Source organism: Mya arenaria, chromosome 16, assembly GCF_026914265.1.
Source record: "Mya arenaria isolate MELC-2E11 chromosome 16, ASM2691426v1".
NCBI lineage: Eukaryota > Metazoa > Mollusca > Bivalvia > Myida > Myidae > Mya > Mya arenaria.
The window spans coordinates 15,374,932-15,397,791 of record NC_069137.1 but is presented as its reverse complement, the minus strand read 5'-3'; the positions used below and the strand labels follow the sequence as shown (position 1 = coordinate 15,397,791).

The window sequence follows — 22,860 nt, the reverse complement described above, 5'->3', positions numbered from 1 at the left end:
CACTAAGTGTGACCTTGACCTTTGAGGTAGGGACACGGGTCTTGCGCGCGACACGTCGTCTTGGTATGTGGAACACATGTGGCAACTTATTTTAAAATCTGTCCATACAAGAGAAAGATACAGCCCGGACACGACAACCTATACTCTATGTTCTTATATGCAGCACTCCATTGTGAATAAACACTAAGTGTGACCTTGACCTTTGAGTTAGGGACACGGGTTTTGCAGGCGACACGTCGTCTTGGTATGTGGAACACATTTGGCAAGTTATTTTAAAATCTGTCCATACAAGGGAAAGTTACAGCCCGGACACGACAACCTATACTCTATGTCCTTATATGCAGCACTCTATTGTGAATAAGCACTAAGTGTGACCTTGACCTTTGAGGTAGGGACACGGGTCTTGCAGGCGACACGTCGTCTTGGTATGTGGAACACATGTGGCAAGTTATTTTAAAATCTGTCCATACAAGGGAAAGTTACAGCCCGGACACGACAACCTATACTCTATGTCCTTATATGCAGCACTCCATTGTGAATAAACACTAAGTGTGACCTTGACCTTTGAGGTAGGGACACGGGTCTTGCACGCCACACGTCGTCTTGGTATGTGGAACACATGTGGCAAGTTATTTTAAAATCTGTCCATACAAGGGAAAGTTACAGCCCGGACACGACAACCTATACTCTATGTCCTTATATGCAGCACTCCATTGTGAATAAACACTAAGTGTGACCTTGACCTTTGAGGTAGGGACACGGGTCTTGCACGCGACAAGTCGTCTTGGTATGTGGTATACATGTGGCAAGTTATTTTAAAATTTGTCCATACAAGAGAAAGTTACAGCTCGGACACGACAACCTATACTCTATGTCCTTATATGCAGCACTCCATTGTGAATAAACACTAAGTGTGACCTTGACCTTTGAGGTAGGGACACGAGTCTTGCACGCCACACGTCGTCTTGGTATGTGTAACACATGTGGCGAGTTATTTTAAAATATGTCCATACAAGGGAAAGTAACAGAGCCGGACGGACGGGTCGATTTTAATATGCCCACCTTCGGGGGCATAAAAAGCATTCAATGGCAATCATTTGTATTCGGGGCTAAAATGGAGTTTTGTTCCTCGTTGTAAGCTGGTCGTCAATAATTCTGCGAAGTATTAAGTGCATTGAATGAAGGGTATAGAAGTTTTTTTATTAAAATCCCAACTTGCCCTTAAAATTTCACCTGTCCTTAAACTTTAACCTAAGTCAATCAGGGACCATAACTTGTATAAAGGATAATATGGGGTTATGGAACCTCATTTTGTGATGGTCCTGAACAACTGTGTGAAGTATTAACTTAATTGGACGAGTGCATTAACCTCTAATTATTGTATGGTGGTCGTCAATTATAATGCGAAGAGTATATATTTGAGTGAATGGTATAGATTTTCCTAATTATAATCCAAACTTGCCCTAAAACTTATACCTAAATTCCTAAGTCAATCAGTGGCCATAGCTTGTATTAATGATACTATCGAGGTATATCGAGGTATATAGCCTCATTGTGTGATGGTCCTGAATAAGGGTGTAATTTATTATGTCAATTGAATTAGGGAAAAGAAGATATTAATTAATAAATATCCTAACGGTAACCTGCCCTAAAACTTAATCCAAGTTCCTAAGTCAATCTGGGGCCATAAATTGTATAAAGTACCTTAGGATAATATGGAGTAATATAACCTTATTATGTGATAATGACCCTGAAAAACTGTGTAAAATATTGAGTTCAAAATTGAATAAAGGGTATTAGGCTGAAATGAAAATCTCAAGTTAACCGAAAGCTTAACCGGCTTCCGGCGCCTACACCGATGCCGACACTGACGCCGACGCTTGGGCGTGTAGTATAGGCCTCTTTATTCATTCATATTGTTACGTTTTCCCTTCATCAATACGAGTTCGACCCGGCCTGTCACTTAGTACCTTGACGTTGAATAATACATAAATATAGTCAAGCTAGAAATGATTCATTTAATTAAATGTTCAGATATAACATAGTCTACAAATACTGAAATGGGTCACTCATATGTTAACCTACATAAATACAGTATTACTGATATTTGTCTGACAAGATTTAAACATACATTCAACATCTACAATGTTCCGGGTGAAATAAAGAGTTAAAACCCCAACTTGAATAACAGAAGATGGATATATATAAAAAATATTTTGTTACATAAAGTGCCAAATGCATGAATCTATATGTACATGTAGTTTGCGCAGTTTACAACAAAAGGTTTAAAATGCATTTTACACGATTAAAAACTCAACTACTTAATACGATTTATCATTAGAAACGATAAAACATATGAAAGAACCGTAGTTACAGTTTGGATTTCATTTGAAATACAATATTATATATAACACAAATAAAACCAGCGAAACATATATTTCAATATACATGTAGATACATTGTATCACTAGATGTAAAATTGTTTGGGCAAATTCAATCAGCAGCGCGTTGTTTAGCAATGGTAAAGCATGTAATACTTGGGTCAATTAAAACTGCTTAAACATTGTAATATAAGACGCATATATATATATAAGTAAGAAAGGATGAAACATATAAAAGAACCACAGTTAGGAATAAACCTGAATAACAATATTATGAATCACACAAATATATCAGATCTCTGATATATATCTCTGAGAGACCTCTCATATGACGCATATGCCCTGGGTAGGATTTAGTAAATTGCCGCTTCACATGTGTCTCTTATACACAAATATAAATGTGTTAGCGTTTCAGAGAGACGTCTGATATATGAGGTCGTAGTTTACTTAGGAGAAATCATCACAACATCTTTTACACTGAAATATAATATCTACTGTGTGTATTCTTAATGTTTCCGTGAACAAATTTTCTCTGAAGAAGCAACATCACATAGGTCACACATGTATGAGGCATCTTAAATGTATATGTTTCTGTAAAATACCTTATTTAGAGGAACAAGCATCACAGATTCAAACATGCATGGTTTCCCCTCTGTATGTATTATCGTGTGTAATTTTTATAAATTGCATGAGTGGTATCAGCAAGACATGTATATCCATATTTTCTTCGGACATGTATGCATTTAGTCTCTAAGACCTTACATGCTTAGCATAAAATCATCTGTATCGCATTTGTTAGTACTTGTATGGCTTCTTGTGTGTAATATCATATGTGTTTGTAACTGATATTTCCGAGAAAAGTCAGCATCACATATCCCACACTTATATGGCTTCTCTCCTATGTGTTTTCTTATATGTACCTGTAACCCTCTGTTCTGGGAAAAAGCAGCATCGCATAACTCACACTTGTATGGCTTCTCGCCTGTGTGCTTTCTTACATGTGGCTGTAACCCACTCTTCTGTGTGAAAGCAGCATCACAAAACTCACATTTGTATGGCTTCTCTCCAGTGTGTATTCTTAAATGTGAATGTAACCCACTTTTCTGGGAGAAAGCAGCATCACATATCTCACACTTATATGGCTTCTCTCCTTTGTGTATTCTAATATGTTCAAGTAAAGTACTTCGATGAGAGAACGCACCTTCACATATACCACATTCATATGGCTTTTCTCCCGTGTGTATTCTTATATGTCTTTGTAAATGATGCTTCAGAGAGAAAGCAGCATTACATATCTCACACTTGTATGGCTTCTCTCCAGTGTGTATTCTTAAATGTGAATGTAACCCACTTTTCTGGGAGAAAGCAGCATCACATATCTCACACTTGTATGGCTTCTCTCCTTTATGTATTCTTATATGATGAAGTAAAGTAGTTCGATGAGAGAAAGCAGCTTCACAAAACCCACATTGGTAAGGCTTCTCTCCAGTGTGTTTTCTTACATGTGTTTGTAATTCCTTTTTCTGACAAAAAGCAGCATCACATAACTCACACTTGTATGGCTTTTCTCCTGTGTGGATTTTTATATGTGCTTTTAAATTCCACTTCCGTGCAAAGGTAGCATCACATATCTCGCACTTGTAGGGCTTCTGTTTTGTGTGTGTTACCATATGGGTAAGTAAATTACTTTTTTGTGAAAAAACAGCATCACAAATCTCACACGTGTAAGTCTCCTCTACAGTATGCCTTATCGGGTGATGCTTTATTTCTGATTTCTGAGACAAATCAACACCACAGACTTCCAACGTGAATGTTTTTTCTGTTGTGTATGAATCCATGTGTATCTGACAATATAAGAAAGACATGTATGTAGTACACTCAAAATCGTGTTAATAACAAATTAAAATGATAATGTGTTGGAAGAGAATGCTTGTATCTAAGTAGCATGCATACGACAGGGGTTGACACTAACTTTTTGGACCACTGTCCACAATTTGGTATTGCCGTATAGCTTGTATGTCAGACACATTAGATAAAATCAAATGTTTATATCAATTCAGTTTGTTATTAAACTCTTTTAAACATTAAAGGACATGCCCCGCCTCTTTTTTCCATTCTAAGGGGGAAAGTCAGAAAAACTTTATAAGTGCTGATGAACACAAATATATACAATGCACTCAATATGATGGACATGCCAGATATATAACACAATGCTCATAATATGTTGGATTATAAATTAAAGCAATGTGCAAACAAGATTTCTAGGCATAATTGGATTTAACGCTGTTTTGGGGACTGGATAGAACCCACAAATTATGGTGGCATATTGCTGTCATTTATAAGTAAAATGTATAGTATTAAAGGGCGACCAATCCCAAACAAACGACTGGTCATTAAACTCGACCGCGATATTATTCCCATAAAAATTATGCCCACATTTGGTGATTATTTGGAAGTGGATTCTGAATAATAGAGCGGACAAGACAAATTTTAGGTAAGTTCTATAATTAAAGGGCGGCAATTCTTAAACAAAACTTCACCAAAATGGCTGGTTATCGGTATTGTCAAAGCTCGTTTATCCACGCGTACTAACTAAATTTGGTGATGACTGAACATAAGCTTCAAAAGCTTTTGGTAAAGACCGATTAAAGGTAATTTCTTTCAATCATGGGCGATAACGCTCGAAACAAGAGCTGTCACAGAGACAGCGTGCTCAACTATTCCGCCGCTTTTCAGTATATCGATAGAAAAGTTTTTGTGAAACATGCATGGATCACTGTTACATTTCAATGCAATACATGATGTGCTGAGATATTAACATAAATGTGGTAACATGCAAAATTTTAACCAGAATTCTTAAAAGTAATAATAAAGGGCCATTATATGCAAAATACAGTTATCTAACTTGGTTATCCAATTAGGTTGGGTGGTTGAATACCATTGTATAATGTCTCAATGCAATACATCAAGTAGTTGCTGAGATATTATCCTATGTGTGCTAACATGCAAGACCTTAACCAGAATTTCTATGTTGCATAATAAAGGGGCAAAAATTATGTAATATCAAAAATATAGATATCTTTCTTGATTAGATAAGAAGGTTAAATTGTTGGGAGCCTGTGTGTAAAGTTTCAATGCAAAACATGATGTATTCGCTGAGGTATTGACTTAAAAGAGGTTACATGCAAAACCTTATCCAGAATTTCTAAGCCTAATAATAAAGGGCAATTATTTTGCATTAAATGCAAACTAGAGTTATCTAACTTGATTAATTTAGTATGTTGGATGGTTTAGTACCATTGTATAAAGTCTCAATGCAATACCTCAAGTAGTTGCTGAGATATTAACCTAAGCGTGCTTGCAAGCAAAACCTTAACCAGAATTTCTAAGTCAAATAATAAAGGCTTTCCAGCAAACATGACCATATCGGGCCGATGTCGGGTGAATATCGGCATATCGACCACTGTTTGCCGATATCGGCCCGACATCGGCCCGATATGGGCATATTGACTGAAACATTGTATGCGTAATAATACTACCTGATTTAATTTGAATGTTTAAACACAATTACATAAACAATAGCTTTTATTTTTTCATGGACAAAAAACCTTTTATAAATATGTCAATATCGGGCCGACATTGGGCCGATGTATACGTGGTATTGCTTCAAGGGAGAGCAATGCATATGTTGCAACTTTCACTAGCAGTTCATTCTCCTGGCAATTAATAAATATTTAAATTCATTATCATTAAGTAAAAGAACCAACTAACATGTAAGTTTATATTGTGTTTTTTTTTTCATTAATTCTGTAATTAAAAGATTCAGTTCATGTTTATTTGATTTTTATCTACGAAATTATTTAGTTTTATATTCACTGCGGTATTTGTGCCATTTCAAAGAGATGATGAAAGTCAAATCATATTTTTGGTTTTAATCAATGGTAAGTACTACTAAGTATTTGAATCGTTATTGAGCGCATGAATATAAGGAATAATTATAGTACTATTCTGTTAATCTATAGTTTTATTCTCGAAAGTTATAAATACTTTTATTTCGAGTAAATATGTTGAAAAGGAATTCGTGTAATATATTTTCGTGACTAGTTTTCTTTGTTGTTTTATGAGTTTGAAAAAAAAAGCAAAAAATCAACATTTAGGTAGCATGTGCACACAAAAGCAAAGAATTACATTAATGATTTGGTTGGGTTTGAACGATTAATTTATCCGCTTCCATTTTAGACAAACTTAAAATGAACATTTCGTTATCAATTATGAATCATAATTGACACATTTTAATTTACAGTACCGTATATTGTGGAAAGATCGAAGTTGCAGAGAGCGGACAACTGCAAATTGAGACTCTGAAAATGAGTAATAAAGGCCAGCATAGAGGAGGTTTGTCTTTACGTCCCAATGTAACCATTTATACTGAACTTATTCATACTATGTTAGTTACAACCAGTCTGTCATGGTGTGCATTTATATATTTTTGTGAAGCAAAATAATTTATGATACATCTGTTAATGACTGAAGATCGAAGGTATTGATAAAAAGCATGTGATTTAGGCTATTTCACACTTAAGTAAAAGCAGGTTGACTATGCCAACCTTTAAATTTACATAAAGGGGAGAAATGATCAGGAGAACCGTGTTTTAATCAGATGAGGATGAATAAATGTCAGTGACAACACCACCAAGGCATTTGAAGGTGACAGTGGCAATGGCAGAACTGTTCTGCAAGCATCACAACAGTTACTACAAGATCCCCCAACAGTTGCGCAATCTCTACAGGTATATACCGTTTTTAACCTTTGTTTACAAGCATAGTTCAAGTATATAATCCCCCAGAAATATGCGAAGGAGTGTAGGCAAATTGAATACAAACAACAGAAAAGATAATTCACATTTAACAAAAACCCAATAAAAAATTAAGAATACCAAATTCCTTGAAAATGCATTTTGTAATACCCGTATCCTGAAAAAACTTATTATTTCTACCTATGTATTAATAGTACATGCACTTATTCCAGAGGCTGTCGAGAAATATCGTCGTTTCTCACAGGACAGGTACGAGAGACATATGCCGCCTGGATAGGGAGAGCATCGGACAGAGATGGTGGAAGGGAAATTAGGAAGGAAATGAGGCAGGCACAGATAACTGAGTGCATCCTTGGAACTCCGAGATGAAAAAAAACAAAACAATATTATGTTAAAACCCTTAATGTTTAATGCAGTAGCTTAACCTTAAGTATTGTTCAATCAAATAACTCTTATTTCAAGTCTTATTTTGTTTGTTTATTTATACAGTGTGTATTATGACATATCTATGTATTGTAACTTGTACATTTTGATAATACCTTTCTGGGGTAGTATCCACATTCTGTGATAACCCTATTGTTTAAATGTTTAAAGCACTGATAATAATAAAAAAAAATGTAAGATCAAATGGCTTATGTTCTTGTGTAGGAAATTTTAAGTATATAATATGCCTGTAGGTTTCCGGTAGATTTTCTCTGCATTATTATTTTCTCTCTCTGAAGACTAACCAAGACAACATCTTGTGTTTAACTATCATGTTCTGATGCCATTGAGCATAACAATCCAGCTGTATGAGAATATGGATGAAAAAGGATCGCGGCATCATGCTGGCTAAATGTCGGCTATTACAAATATGCCGACATCGGCCCGATGTCGAGCCGTGTTGCACATCCGACATCGGCCCGATGTAAATGCCGATGTCGGGTCGATATAAAATGTTTGTTGGGAATTAATTAATTATTATTTGCATTAAATGCAAACTACAGTTATCTAACTTTGTTAATTAAGTAGGTCAGATGGTTGAGTACCATTGTATAAAGTCCCAATGCAATATCTCAAGTAGTTGCTGAGATATTTACCTATGTGTGCTTGCACGCAAAACCTTAACCAAGGGGTGACGCGGACGCCGACGCCGACAAAAATTTTAGGTTCTAAAAATTTTCAGAATGAACCAGCAAGCATTTTCGTAAATGAGCCGATTTAACTCCAAAATTGGCTGTCTGCATTCGTAAAACAACAGCAATACTGTTATTGTCCAAAACAAAGCATCGGGTGGGGTTTGTACGCAAGAGAACCGTATTAAATAGTTGTTTGAAGCAAAAAATGCATTGAGTGAGTCGGGAAGCCTAGTAAGAACGTGCATTGTTTTCACGAGATATTTTAATACAGACATTATTTTGATCTAAAACAAGCGTCTTCGTAAACGAGCAATTACTCTTCATTCGGTGCACAAGGTCGTTTCTAAAAATTATCGTTGAAACATAGAGAAAACAGTGGCAATCCTCACCTAATCGAGGACGTTTATCACTCAAAACAATGAACCTGGAAGCAGGGGCGCACCTGACATTACTGCCCTTGTATAATAAAAATCAAATAATTTGCAACTTTAACTTGCCAAATTCACAGACTTATGTATTATAAAAATGAATTTTACTTAAAATAGTTCAACTGATTGAAATTATGACCATAAAAGTAATATTGACAAAATGTTATGATATTTTGAACTTCCAAGCTTTCAACTTTGGAAGTTTTCTTCAAATTTATGGAAGTTTTCGTACTTCCAAAGAATCAATTTTGGAAGTTTTAACCCATTTCTAGGGAGTAATATACTTCCGAACTTTCTTTAACGGAAGCCCTGTAGTGAGCGGACAAAATCCTTGCTGAGAAAACTATATTATGTACCCTTTTTAAACCAGCTTATAATTATTATTCACAATCCATTGCATGTTTAACAAATGAATATGAATGTCCAGTTTTCTCTTTGCTAAAATCTTAATGAATGTTAAATGCTGACAATACGGGGTCATGAGACTTTTTCTGTCAATTTTAGAGAGAAGATCCTAGTCAAATTAGGAAAATTTAATGTCATGAAAATAACCAAAAAGGAATGGAATTTCAGAGGTACAATTGTTTTAAGATTTAAAGAACAAACTACAAATGTACTTGCGCATAATTGTTAAGAAGAACATGCTTATTTTTATATTTAAAGTTTTGGAATACAAGGAAAAGCTGATTTTTCACTTAGGAGATATTTCAAATTCATTTCATTTTTATATTTCGTCTTAGAAAGAGCAAATTTTGCATAACAAGAGCTATCACAGAAGGTGATTAATACCCCCGAACGCCACCCTGATATGAGATTGCAGTCAACTATTTAGAAAGACAACCTATAAATGACAACTTTATTTTATGGACTATCGTCATTGTAATTTGCTAAAATAGTGTAATGATTCATGTACACTGAACTCCTTCTCATTGTGCTGTACCATTGTATAAAGTTTTATTACATTCCATCCGGTAGTTTTCAAATTATGCTCCGCACAGAAAAAAATAACAAAGGGCAATAACTCTGTAATTGGCTGAAATAGAATTGTAGTTCCTGTACACTGCACTTCCTCTCACTATCATCTATCACTGTATGAAGTTTTATTAAATTCCACCCAATAGTTTTCAAGTTATGCTCCGGACAAGAAAAAGTAACAAAGTGCAGTAACTCTGTAAATGGCTGGAATAGAATTGCGGTTCCTGTACACTGCACTTCCTCTCATTATAATCTATCACTGTATGAAGCTTTATTAAATCCCATCCAATAGTTTTTAAATTATGCTTGGGACAAGAAAAAAGTATTAAAGGCCATAACTCTGTAATTAGCAAAAATAGAGTTATGGTTCTTGTGCACTGCACTTCCTCTCATTGTGCTTTAACATTGTATGAAGTTTCAATAAATTCAATCAAGTAGCTTGCAAGTTAATATCTTGAAAAAAAATATACAGCAAAAAAACAAATAAAGGGCAATAACTAAGTAATTAGCAAAAAGTAGAGTTATGGTTCTTGAACACAGCACTTCCTCTCATTGTGCTGTACCAGTGTATGAAGTTCCAATGAATTCCATCCATCACTTTTCAAGTTATAATCCGGACAAAAAAAGTAACAAAGGACAATAACTTAGTAATAAGCAAGAATAGAGTTATGGTTATTGTACACTGCACTTCCTATCAGTTAATGCTTTACCATAATCCAATTACATCCAATAGTTTAAGTTAAGCTCCGGACAAGGTAAAATGCAACGGACCGACTGACAAACCACCCGACCGACCACAGGGTGGCTCCAATAACCCCCTTCACGGGGGTATAAATATCTTCAGACCAATGATAAAAGATTGCTAACAAAAGATCAGATCACAGATTTTTATATTTCTGTTAAAAAATAAATGTTGTATGGCTTAAACCGTTACTAACAGTTTAAGAAAAATATATTAAACATATATTTTTAACTTACATTTAAAAATCTACGATCTAATTTTTGTCAGCAGTAACTGGTTTTCATGTATTTTCGCAAAAATTGGTTCGTTCAAAGACAAAAACTCAAAGTTTTAAAAATGGTATGTCTGTGATAGTGCAACTTAAAAGCTACATTCTCACAGATTGAACATATTGACATCTTTTTTATTTTTATTTGTCTCTGAAATAGCAAATTTTTGCGGTTACAAAAACGATTTATTATTATAAAATGCATAAAACATCAATTTTTGAACTTAAATATAAAAATCCGCTTTCTAAATTTTTGTCAGCAGTCTAATATAACTAGTTACCATGGATTTTCGCAAACAATGGCTCGTTCCAAGATAAAAAAATATCTTAAAATGTTCAATCTTTTGGTGTGCAGCTTTAAAGCTGATATGCCATTTTTACAACTTTTTATTTTTTGTCTTGGAAAGAGCAAATTTTTGCATAAATATCTGCAAACCAATGATAAAAGATTGCTGACAAAAAAATCAGATTGTAGATTTTCATATATATATTCCCGTTCGAAACTGAATGTTTAATGGCTTTAACGGTTACTTACGTTTTAAGAAAAATGCATAAAACATTCATTTTTGGACTTATATATAAAATCTGCAATCTAATTTTTGTCAGCAGTCTTATTTAAATGGTTTCCATAGATTTTTCCAAAAATTGGCTTGTTCAAAGACAAAAAATAAAAAAAGTTCTCAAAACGTTCAATCTGTGAGAGTGCAGCTTTAAGACCAAAACATGAATGGAAAAATTTATGCTTTAATATTTTATCAGCAGGCGTCGATAAATCCACTTATATCTGATCCAATTAAATTGGTTATACAGTATGTTGAAAATGAAGAAATCAAGCCGTGAATTATTGTGAATTGAATAATAAAAATAATCAAATTTATTATATTAATAAATAATACTGGTTGTCGTTATCTGATTAAATTGATCCAGTCTTTTGAACCGGCCAATTAGATATTGATTTTTGGTTAAAATAATGTCACTATTCATTGATCATTCATAAAATTTCAATGCTGACAATTATCTCATACTTGTAAGATAATCATAAAAAGCCAACACCAGCTGTAATCCAACAGAGACTAGCACCATTCCAGAGACCTGATTACAGTGACTTTTAGTAAATGATGGTCTGGATGATCAACATATTTTTAGATGACTTTCAAATAACCAAAAAGGTTAGGTATCTATAATGTAATGTCTGTAAATACTCATCAGAATTAGCAGTTGGTCCCACATTGTTATTTGACGTCACACAACCAAAAGTCAGCCATTTCAGACATGTTATCACGATGTTGATTCCCAGAGATAAACGAGTTAAAACGATAGATCTATATCAATATGTTACTACATTTTATTTCTTCTTGGTTTGCAACAAGGCAGTCAATATCACCAAAACTAAATATAATTCTTCTTCAGACCTTTCAAGATGTTGATTGTTTTGTGAGATTAAGTTTGTTTATTATAACTAAATGACATGCCTCTGCAGTGCTATATATTAGTATTTCTGAATACTATTTAATACCGACAAGAGTTTTCGGACAGGCTTAAACTTCGGTGGACAGGCGGATTGTTTACAATTTAGCGAAGACAAGCACAAAACAACCGATCAAACAAACACCACAAATTGCTCAAAATAGTATACATACCCAAACGTTATCAGCTTACTGATAAATAACTTCGAATAACCTTTTAAAATGATGAAATGACACACTCCACCATTGCACGGTAACAGACAACGATTTTATGAATACAAAAAACAGTCAACACGTTTAGCTGTGTGTTGGATAATAACCGCAGCGATTACTTCCCCTGGATACATATCATGTATTCCAACCATGATTGGGAAACCTTAACAGCATTTATGTCTCAAAATTGTGTTTGTATTCCAGAAAGGATAAAAATAATCTGGTGTATCCATTGCAATAGTTGAAATCACCGAATAAACAAACGAAATATATAACTCTTGAAAAAGTTATCTAATCCGACATGTATATTTAAAAAAAGTCATCGAGCGCGTAAGTTGAAAGTTAATAGTACCGCCCTTATTATCGTTGTTGTTTGTAGAGTATTCAATGTGATTATGAGTGTTATTTTATATATTGGGTATTATTATTACTCCATGTTAGTCTATAGATTGTTCGAGAATACAAATAGTTTCTGACAAACATATATGTATAATATGATAACAATTTGCACAACAATATTTAGTTGCATAAAACTTAAGGTAAGTAAAACTATCTAAACCTTTTTTAAATTTAGCTGTTGCATAAAACAACCCTGACAAAACCTGTACAAAATAGCACATACCAGGAATAAATATTCGGTCAACCTCTAAGGGTGGGGTAAGCTTATTTACCCTCGCCATCGGGTTATACCCATTCGGCGAGCACGCTTCGTTTTACAGTATGTCTACACATTTTAATAACATTAATAACATCTCTTCTTAAATCGTAGCGTGGGTGCTTTGGACTGTATATATATATATATATATATAAGTAATCCAACACAATATGTAAAAATCTATGGTTAAAAATTCAATATTTAAATAATGCCTTAAGAATCTATCACATACGAATTAAAATCGAACACTTCAAATACATAAATAGAAATTCTACTATAATTATTTTTACTACACAAACATTTAAGGTTCAGCCTACATTTTAATAAGATGTCTCAATTTTAAAATTGTTTACAATAATAAGTGTTTATACACAAAGTATCCTTGGCATTATAACAACTAGCTCGCGTGAAATTATTTTTTTTTTTTTTTTTAATAACGAATTTCTCACAAGTTAGTTTCCTAAACCACCCGGTATATGCTGGTTTGCACTGAGGACTATGCCTCAGTGCTATAGTCCTCAGTGCTTTTGCTGGATTTTATTATATTATTATTATTTTTTATTTTTTGAGTGATTTTTTTTCTTGTTTATAATACAACAGCGATATTCAATAACATAATAAACATGTATATATAAGTGTCCAACTTTTTTTTTTTTTGGGGGGGGGGGGGGGACTTTATCGCTGTATAACCAGGTAAACCAGGATGGAGAATATAACCAGTCCCAGCTGAAGACTCCATCCTAAGGTTATTACATTGTGTGAAAGCGTTGCCAAGGATTCATTAAACTAAGAACCTCGAAGTAAGATGTTGTCCGTTATATATATCGTGGGGGGAGGGGTCATAATCTTAGTTGTATTGTCATATCAAATGATAACACAAAGGTATTTCGATATCTAAGTGAGAACACATGACAAATGGCAGAACTTGAGATATCACACTTGTAAGTGTGAAAACATGACACTGAGCAATTATTTGTTTGTGCAGATTTTTTCAGGGTTGTTATATGCAACAACTAGATTTAAAACATGTCTTAGATTTGGGCGTAAAAATGAAAAGTAATTATAACAACTTGAAACAAGATAAAATGTCTCTAAACAAATACAGAACTCTGAAGCATTTATTACAAGTTATACTCACCTTACTTTTTTATGCAACTAAATACGGCTGTGCATATTGTTATAATGTTTGTCTAAAAATAATTATAATCACGAACAATCTATAGATAAACAAAGTAGTTAATAATACAATAAACATAAATTGTAAAAATAACATTCATTATCACATCGAATACTCTACATTACAACAATGATTGTAAGGGCGATACAATGTTTATTTTACTTTCAAATTATATACACGCGATGACCCTTTTTAAAATATACATGTCGGCTTAATTAACTTTTTCACGAGTAATATTTCGTTTGTTTTTCCGATGAGTATACACCAGATTATGTTTATCCTTTCTGGAATTACAAAAACTTCGGCAAGTGCACGAATAATATGAGAACGACATATTCACACATTCATACAATGTTTTATATGGAAACCGACCGATTTGTCGGATCGGTACATTTTCTGGGTACGATGAAACACAAATAACTATGGTAGTGGATTCACCGAGTTTTTGCAGGATGATAAATTAACCTTTTTATTTCAACGGCTGAACAATTAATGATAAAAAACCTCAGTTGGCATAAAAAAGCGCAAGTGTTATTGATTATTTAACTTATAAAACAGTAGTATTAATCATCATGTTTTCGTCCGAGAAGGAATGTACACAAACCAATGATGTACCAATCATAAACTTATGGGGAAAAAGGTGGAGACTTCAGAAGCAATTAATTTAGAAAATATTCATGAGATTGACTTAATCCATGTCAGCAAAATCAAGGACCGTCTCAAGTGAAACTTGATTAAATTGCATCGAACTTTTCTAAATAATATTTGTGTCCAAAGACATGATTCTACCATGATTTCTTAATAACGAAGACCCAGTATGGTTAAGTCACGTTTAAATACTTTTCAGATATCGGCATATTTTCAGGTCGAAAAAAAATCAATATTTTATTGTTCTAAAAACACCAGACACGACCAGAGGCACATAATTAGCCTCTAACCTGACACGATATGTATTTTCATTCCAAAAAAACTGTATACGTGTGGTCTGCAGTAATTGTCTTAAATATGTGTGTACATATTTCTTTTAGGTTTAACACCAGAATAAAATTCCTCTTACCAAATTCTGGTGTTAAATCTAAACATTTGTGAAAGAAAACAACTTTGAGGCATAAATGTTAATCCGGTTCCCCAATCGTGGTAGGAATATACGATATGTATTCATTGTATGTTTATAATCGCTGCGGTAATTACCAACACACAGCTAAAAAGTGTTGATTGTTTCATGCATTCATAAAATCGGTGGAATATGTCGTTTCTTCATTTTAAAAGAAAATTATTTAACTTATCAAGGATACCAAATTTTATCTGGAAGAAATGTGCAGAATAAATAGTATAAATGGTACATGTGTATTTGTATCTTATTATACACTGATTCGATCTTGTTATTAGTAATAAATATGTAACATATGATAAATGAATTAATTTGGAAGTAGTAAAGGTTTTGACAAATACACACACAACTGAGTTTACAAGAATCACTTACCGAATGAAGACAATATATCTTTAATAAAAACACATCTTTTCTTTGCAACATGCGTTCTGACTAAACAAGTGCTATCATTAAAAAAGAATTACAAAAACACAGACATGTCCAGCAGTAATTGTAAAATTCCGAAAAACGTTGTTATTAAACTCAGTTGTGTGTGTATTTTGCTATTCATTGAATATTAATTTGTGCCATATTATTAGACTCCCCTATTTTTTGCAATTACGTGATTCTGATAGTCATGGCAGTTCCGTTTGTGATTGCCATATTATTAGATTCCCTTTTTTGCTTTTAAGTAATTCTGATATTCATGGCATAATCGTTTGTGATTGCAATATTATAACCCTCCCCTATTTTTGCAATTTAAATGATTTTGATATTCATGACATATTCATTTGTGATTGCAATATTATTTGACTCCCCTATTTTTGCATTTAAGTGATTGTGATATTCATGGCATGAATTCGTTTGTGATTGCAATATTATTAGACTCCCCTATTTATACGAAGTTTGATAGGGGTATATTGGAGTCAACCTGTGGTCGGTCGGTCGGTCCGTCGGTTTGTCGGTCGGTCCGTTGCAATTTACCTTGTCCGGAGCATAACTTAAAAACTATTTGATGGAATTGGATTAAAATTCATACAATGATATAGCATAATGAAAGGAAGTGCAGTGTACAATAACCATAACTATATTCTTGCTTATTACTGAGTTATTGCCCTTTTATACTTTTTTTGTCCGGAATATAACTTGAAAAGTACTGGATGGAATTCATTGGAACTTCATACAATGGTAAAGCACAATGAGAGGAAGTGCAGTGTTCAAGAACCATAACTCTACTTTAGCTAATTACTGAGTGATTGCTCTTTATTTTTTTTCGCTTTCAAATATTTTTCCAGACATTAACTTGCAAACTACTAGATGTAATTTATTAAAAATCAATACAATGGTAAAGCACAATGCAGTGCACAAGAATCATAACTCGATCTATTACAGCTAATTACAGAGTTACTGCCCTTTGTTACTTTTTTTCTTGTCCGGAGCATAACTTGAAAACTATTGGATGTAATTTAATAAAACTTCATACAGTGATAGATCATAATGAGTGAGAGGGAGTGGAGTGTACAGAAACCGCAATTCTATTTCAGCTAATTACAGAGTTACTGCCCTTTGTTACTTTTTCTTGTCCCGAGCATAACTTGAAAACTATTGGATGGAATTTAATAAAACTTCATACAGTGATAGATCATAATGAGAGGGAGTGCAGTGTATAGGAACTGCAACTCTATTGCAGCCAATTACAGTGTAACTGCCCTTTGTTACTTTTTCTTGTCCGGAGCATAACTTGAAAACTATTGGATGGAATTTAATAAAACTTCATACAGTGATAGATCATAATGAGATGGAGTGAAGTGTACATGAACGGCAATTCTATTTCAGCCAATTACTGAGTTATTGCCCTTTGTTACTTTTTCTTGTCCGGAGCATAACTTGAAAACTATTGGATGGAATTTAATAAAACTTCATACAGTGATAGATCATAATGGGAGGGGGTGCCGTGTACAGGAACCGCAATTCTATTTCAGCCAATTACAAAGTTACTGCCCTTTTTTCTTGTCAGGAGCATAACTTGAAAACTACCGGATAGAATGTAATAAAACTTTATACAATGGTACAGCACACTGAGATGGAGTTCAGTGTACATGAATCATTACACTATTTAAGCAAGTTACAGAGTTATTGCCCTTTTCTGTGTTTTTGTCAAACTTTTGTCCGGACAGTAACTTGAAAACTACTAGATGGAATTTCATAAAACTTCATACAATGATAAATCATAATGAGAGGCGGCGTTTGGGGTATTAATCACCTTCAGTGATAGCTCTAGTTTTGCATTTAAGTGATTTTGATATTCATGGCATGAATTCGTTTGTGATTGCAATATAATAGGTTTCATCTGATATTGCAATCTTGTGCTTTTTCTGATTCATCATATTCCGTTTGTGATTTCGCTGTTCACATTTTGATATTTTGTTTTTAATATGATATTCTTCTTACAGAAAAGGTTTTCATTCCGATGCGACACACACTTTTGATTGTATATTACGAACTATTCTTTTGCGAAATGGTTTTCATATTGACTTGCGACTTTTTCGAAAAAAATACACACACTATTTCAACCTAAATAACGTTCCATAAATCAAACTCTGTTTATAACCAAACACCAACTAAATATATATTCCAAAATATATATACTCAGTCTGATATTATGACGTTGAAATTTGATCTTTCTATTATATAATTGATCTTTTAGCTAATCTTATTCCAAAAACTTAGAAAAATAATTGATATGCGCATATCCATAAGCACAGTGATTATACCAGACAGACAGACAGAGTAGTTTATTGTCGTAAACATGTAAATAACAGTTTCTTGACAAAACATGATATGTCAAATTATAATTATTATGGTCACAATGATACATGGCAAAATAAGAACGAAAAGAGAAAAAAAATAAACACAGATAAAACATATTATTGCTTATTATTTTATAAAAATGGTAAATATCGAACTAAATGTAAATGCTTAATATATGTAATACCAGGAAAATAGAGATTTGGGAGGCTAATGTCATATATTTTTATATAGGCTAGGTCATATTATTGATCACGGAATTTCTTAAAAGAAATGCTTGGTTAATGTATTTACTTAGATTTCTTATTTCGACTATATTTTGAGATTTCATTAATTCAACAAATTTGTACATACTTGGGTTTCTAACATAGATTGTTTTTATCAACTCCTTTCTGATATTGTTATACACAGGGCATATTATGACAAAGTGGTATTCGTCTTCTATATCGTTAGAGTTACACAAAATACAACTACGCTCAGCCCTTTCAATTCTATTACGGCCATATCTTCCTGTTTCAATATGAAATTTATGTGACGACAATCTTAGCTTAGACAAAGCCATTCTTAATTTAATTGGTAAAACATCTTGATAAAATTCAATTCCAAAGTGTTCCTTAAGGTATTTATAAGTACATAGGGTATTACTGTTGTTAACATTTTCAAACCATGATTGTTTAAATACATCGAGCACTCCATTTTTAAACACAATATGAAAGCTTTTCAAATTAACAGGGTTTGAGTTTAACCACACATAAGAAAAACCATAGATATCTAACAAAGTTTTTACATCATTAGCCCAATTATTACGGTTAGCAAGACTGCCTAACATGTCATTGTATAGCTTATTTATAATAATATTATCTGAAGAAATAGTCTTACACCAAAATTTTATAATTCTACCATATATATTTACATATAATGGGTATCTACCTAACTCCCCATAAACGGCCATATTGCATGAGCTCGTTTTAACCCCAAGTATGGTTTTGCAAACTTCAAGTGAATACGCTCAATTTCTTTTGATTTGGAAACCCCACACACTTCACATCCATAATTCAACGTGGCACTTACAAAAGCGTCAAATAATTGGCAAAGAACGCTAGGTTTGAAATTATAATAGTTAGTATTATTAATAAGTACATTTAGTGCCTTAAGTCCCTTCTCTGCAATAGTTTCTTGGTTCAAAACAAAAGATCCAGTAAAATTAAAAACAGTACCAAGATAATTAAAATTATCAACCGTTTCAATGTACATTTTACGAAAAACCATTGACCTTCGTTTTATCTATATTAACTTCTAGGGCCCACTTGATACAGTATTCATGTAACGTATTTAGACTTTTTTGTAATTCATCAACAGATTTACCAAAAACAACCATATCATCAGCAAATAACATCAGTATAATATTCATATCGTCAATCGTAAGTCCGCATAATGGGTCACCTTCTAAAAATAGCTCAAGGTCATCAACGAAAAGGGCAAATAATATCTCCCCTTGCTTAAGGCCGACAGCACACTCAAAATATTCGGAAAGCGAAGTACATTTTTTAAACACATGATTTGACATTTGCATACATATTTTTAACAATTCTGAGCATTTTTTCATCAACTCCTGATCTATATAACTATAACTAACACTATCAAAGGCGCGTTTCATATCAATAAAGGCACAGTACAATCTTTGTTTACTACTTGCGTGCTTTTCGGACTGGGTGCATAGAAGTACAGTTGGTAACGTGCTAACAATATTATTAAGCAAGCCGTTTATATACCCATTACCAATATTTTATCTTACACATGTGTACAATAACCTATCAGACATTTCTATTAGTTAGACTAATTACACGCAACCTAGATATCCCTCCGCATTTTTGTAAACAAAATGGTTTAAATGCCAACAAATACATACCTCAATAGTGAACCCGTAAGACGTCCGGGAGACAAATGGCTAACGAATCATAGTGCCAGAAAGCATCGTGTACAAAACCTTTCTGATAACAATGGTCCGTTAACCAGATAATGCAGATCATTAGTCACAGAAATATCCAGTCAGTCAACAAATACAGCCACATTAGTGACAAACACCTCAAGAAATTTTAAAGAACATTTCAAACATTTTAATCTTGACCAACATAAGCAATATGCAATCAATGCCATCTGCTTCCCAGTTTAATCTGCTGTCGGTTACCGAAAACACAAAGACGATTTCCGCAGCACAGACATCTCCTTACACATCCCTTAGCGGCTAGAACATCATGGTCTCTGGTAGCTAAAGAACTTCAGCGGAAACGTTATGTATTTATACCTTTTGGGACGTGTTCATGTGTAGTAAACATGAAAAATAAATTTCAACTTTAAAGTTATGGAAGCCAGAACTAGTTCTCTCGAAACATTCTTGGTGGAACTTTTTCAACATCCATGTAATACAGAGTAAGGCTTTGCCGTAATCATCTGCATGTTGTGAACCTCCATGTACACTAAGATTGTACGAAAACGCTGCAAAATCATCGTAGAAAGCGACAGCGAAAAAATTAAACAGAGTAAAACTTGACAGACCGATGTAGGTCACATAAACCGCGTAAATGCGTGTACTCTAGAGTGTGACGTCATTAAATTGTGTACTTATTGTTGTTGTTTTTTGTCAAAATTGTTCTTTATTAATGTTGTTGGATATTTTACTACACATTTTTTATTCGTCACTTATTAAGCACTTTATCAGTATTAAAACTTGATAACTGCTAGTTACTATTGTCATTTTAATTTGGAACTATTTATATGGCGCATCGTTGACATTCTCCTCTGAGTACTTCGGCTGTCAAACAATCGGTTCAGAAAGTGGAACTAAACTGGTAACAAAAACACCATTTTAAGAATGTGAATTTTTTTTTATCTGACACTCGTTGTCATTAAAGGCAAGAACTTTATTAAACTCGTCCATGAAAGTTGTTAGTAAGCTCACCAAAGACTCGCTTAATAACACATTTCATAAACATCTTTAATACAACCTCGTATTAAATGACAACCCGTGTCAGATCCTATATGTATTGCAATAACAAACTGTCGTCAATAAGGAAAACCCGTCAATGAGGCAACCTACTATATGAGTTATGATGTTTATAAAATAGCTATGAACAAAATAACATAAAATATGGGGAATATTATTAAAACATGTGATTCGAAGAATTGACTTATTTGAACGATATTGTCATTCATGATACAAACATTTATTGTTTCGTTTAGATTCACATGGATATGCACAAAGAGAAGATCATACACATGCACGGTTTGTGGGACTGAGTTGTTTTTAAAGGAAAATTTAAAACGTCACATGAAAATACCCACTTGAGATATGCCATACACATGTTTGTGGGACTGAGTTGTTTTTAAAGGAAATTTTAAAACTTCACATGAAAATACACACAGGAGAGATGCCATACACATGTGAGATATGTAGTGCTGCTTTCTCTCGGAACGGTAATTTACAGAGGCATATACGAATACACACAGGAGAGAAGCCATACAAGTGTGAAATATGTGACGCTGCTTTCACCCAGACTAGTACTTTACAGAAACATATACGAATACACACAGGAGAGAAGCCCTACAAGTGCGAGCTATGTGATGCTGCTTTCTCCCAAAAAGGCGTACTACAGCAACATATACAAATACACAAAGGAGAAATGCCATACAAATGTGACATATGTAGTGCTGCTTTCTCTCAGACAAGTAATTTACAGAAACATATAAGAATACACAAAGGAGAGAAGCCATACAAGTGTGAGATATGTAAGGCTGCTTTCCCTCTGAAAGGTAATTTACAGAAACATATAAGAATACACACAGGAGAGAAGCCATACAAGTGTGAGATATGTGATGCTGCTTTCTCTCAGAAAGGGGTATTACAGCAACATATAAGAATACACACAGGAGAGAAGCCATACAAGTGCGAGATATGTGATGCTGCTTTCTCTCAGAAAGGTAATTTACAGAGTCATAAACGAATACACACAGGAGAGAAGCCATACACGTGTGATATATGTGATGTTGCTTTCGGTCTGAAATGGCACTTACAGAGACGTATAAGTATACACACAGGCGAGAAGCCATACAAGTGTTGGATATGTGATGCTGCTTTCTCCCAGAAAGGTTATTTAAAGAGTCATACAAGAATTCACACAAGAAAGAAGCCATACGAGTGTGATATATGTAATGCTGCTTTCTCTCGGAAAGATAAATTACAGCAACATATACGAATACACACAGAAGAGAAGCCATACAAGTGTGAGATATGTGATGCTGCTTTTTCTCTGAAAGGTGTATTACAGCAACATGTAATAGTACACACAGGAGATAATTTATACAAGTGTGAGATATGTGATGCTGCTTTCTCTCTGAAAGGTGTATTACAGCAACATATACGAATACACACAGGCGTTATACAAGTGCGAGATATGTGATGCTGATTGTCCACATTTGTTCTTATCAAAGGCATATAAGAATTTACGCCAAAGTGATGTCCTAAAAGTTAAGGCAGGGGATGCTGCTTTCCCTCCTATTAATAATATATAGAGGCATTTGGTGAACAACACAAAGGAGATAAGTCAGAGACATGTATGTGTATATTTGTAGCGTTGTTTGCGTTTCAAAGAAAAACAATACAATTGTGAAATATACCATTGAATATATTTAACCAATGGACAATATTGTTGATCATAGTAGCTT

At 33.7% G+C, this 22,860-nt stretch overlaps 2 protein-coding genes across 2 annotated transcripts; one reads left to right on the top strand and one right to left on the bottom strand.

The window, feature by feature from the left end:
- Positions 1–1,905: 1,905 nt before the first annotated feature.
- Positions 1,906–12,447, bottom strand: LOC128221982 (zinc finger protein 239-like). The gene is made up of 2 exons (XM_052930711.1): positions 12,370–12,447; positions 1,906–4,225 (listed from the first exon to the last, which is right to left on the bottom strand). The coding sequence occupies exon 2, from the start codon at positions 4,217–4,219 to the stop codon at positions 3,140–3,142; it is 1,080 nt and encodes a 359-aa protein (XP_052786671.1). The 5' UTR covers positions 4,220–4,225; positions 12,370–12,447; the 3' UTR covers positions 1,906–3,139.
- On the top strand, positions 7,056–22,595 carry LOC128221431 (zinc finger protein 678-like). Its single transcript, XM_052930039.1, has 3 exons — positions 7,056–7,171; positions 7,411–7,528; positions 21,528–22,595. Exons 1-3 carry the CDS (start codon positions 7,056–7,058, stop codon positions 22,593–22,595), a joined length of 1,302 nt encoding a protein of 433 aa, XP_052785999.1.
- The last annotated feature ends 265 nt before the right edge of the window (positions 22,596–22,860 follow it).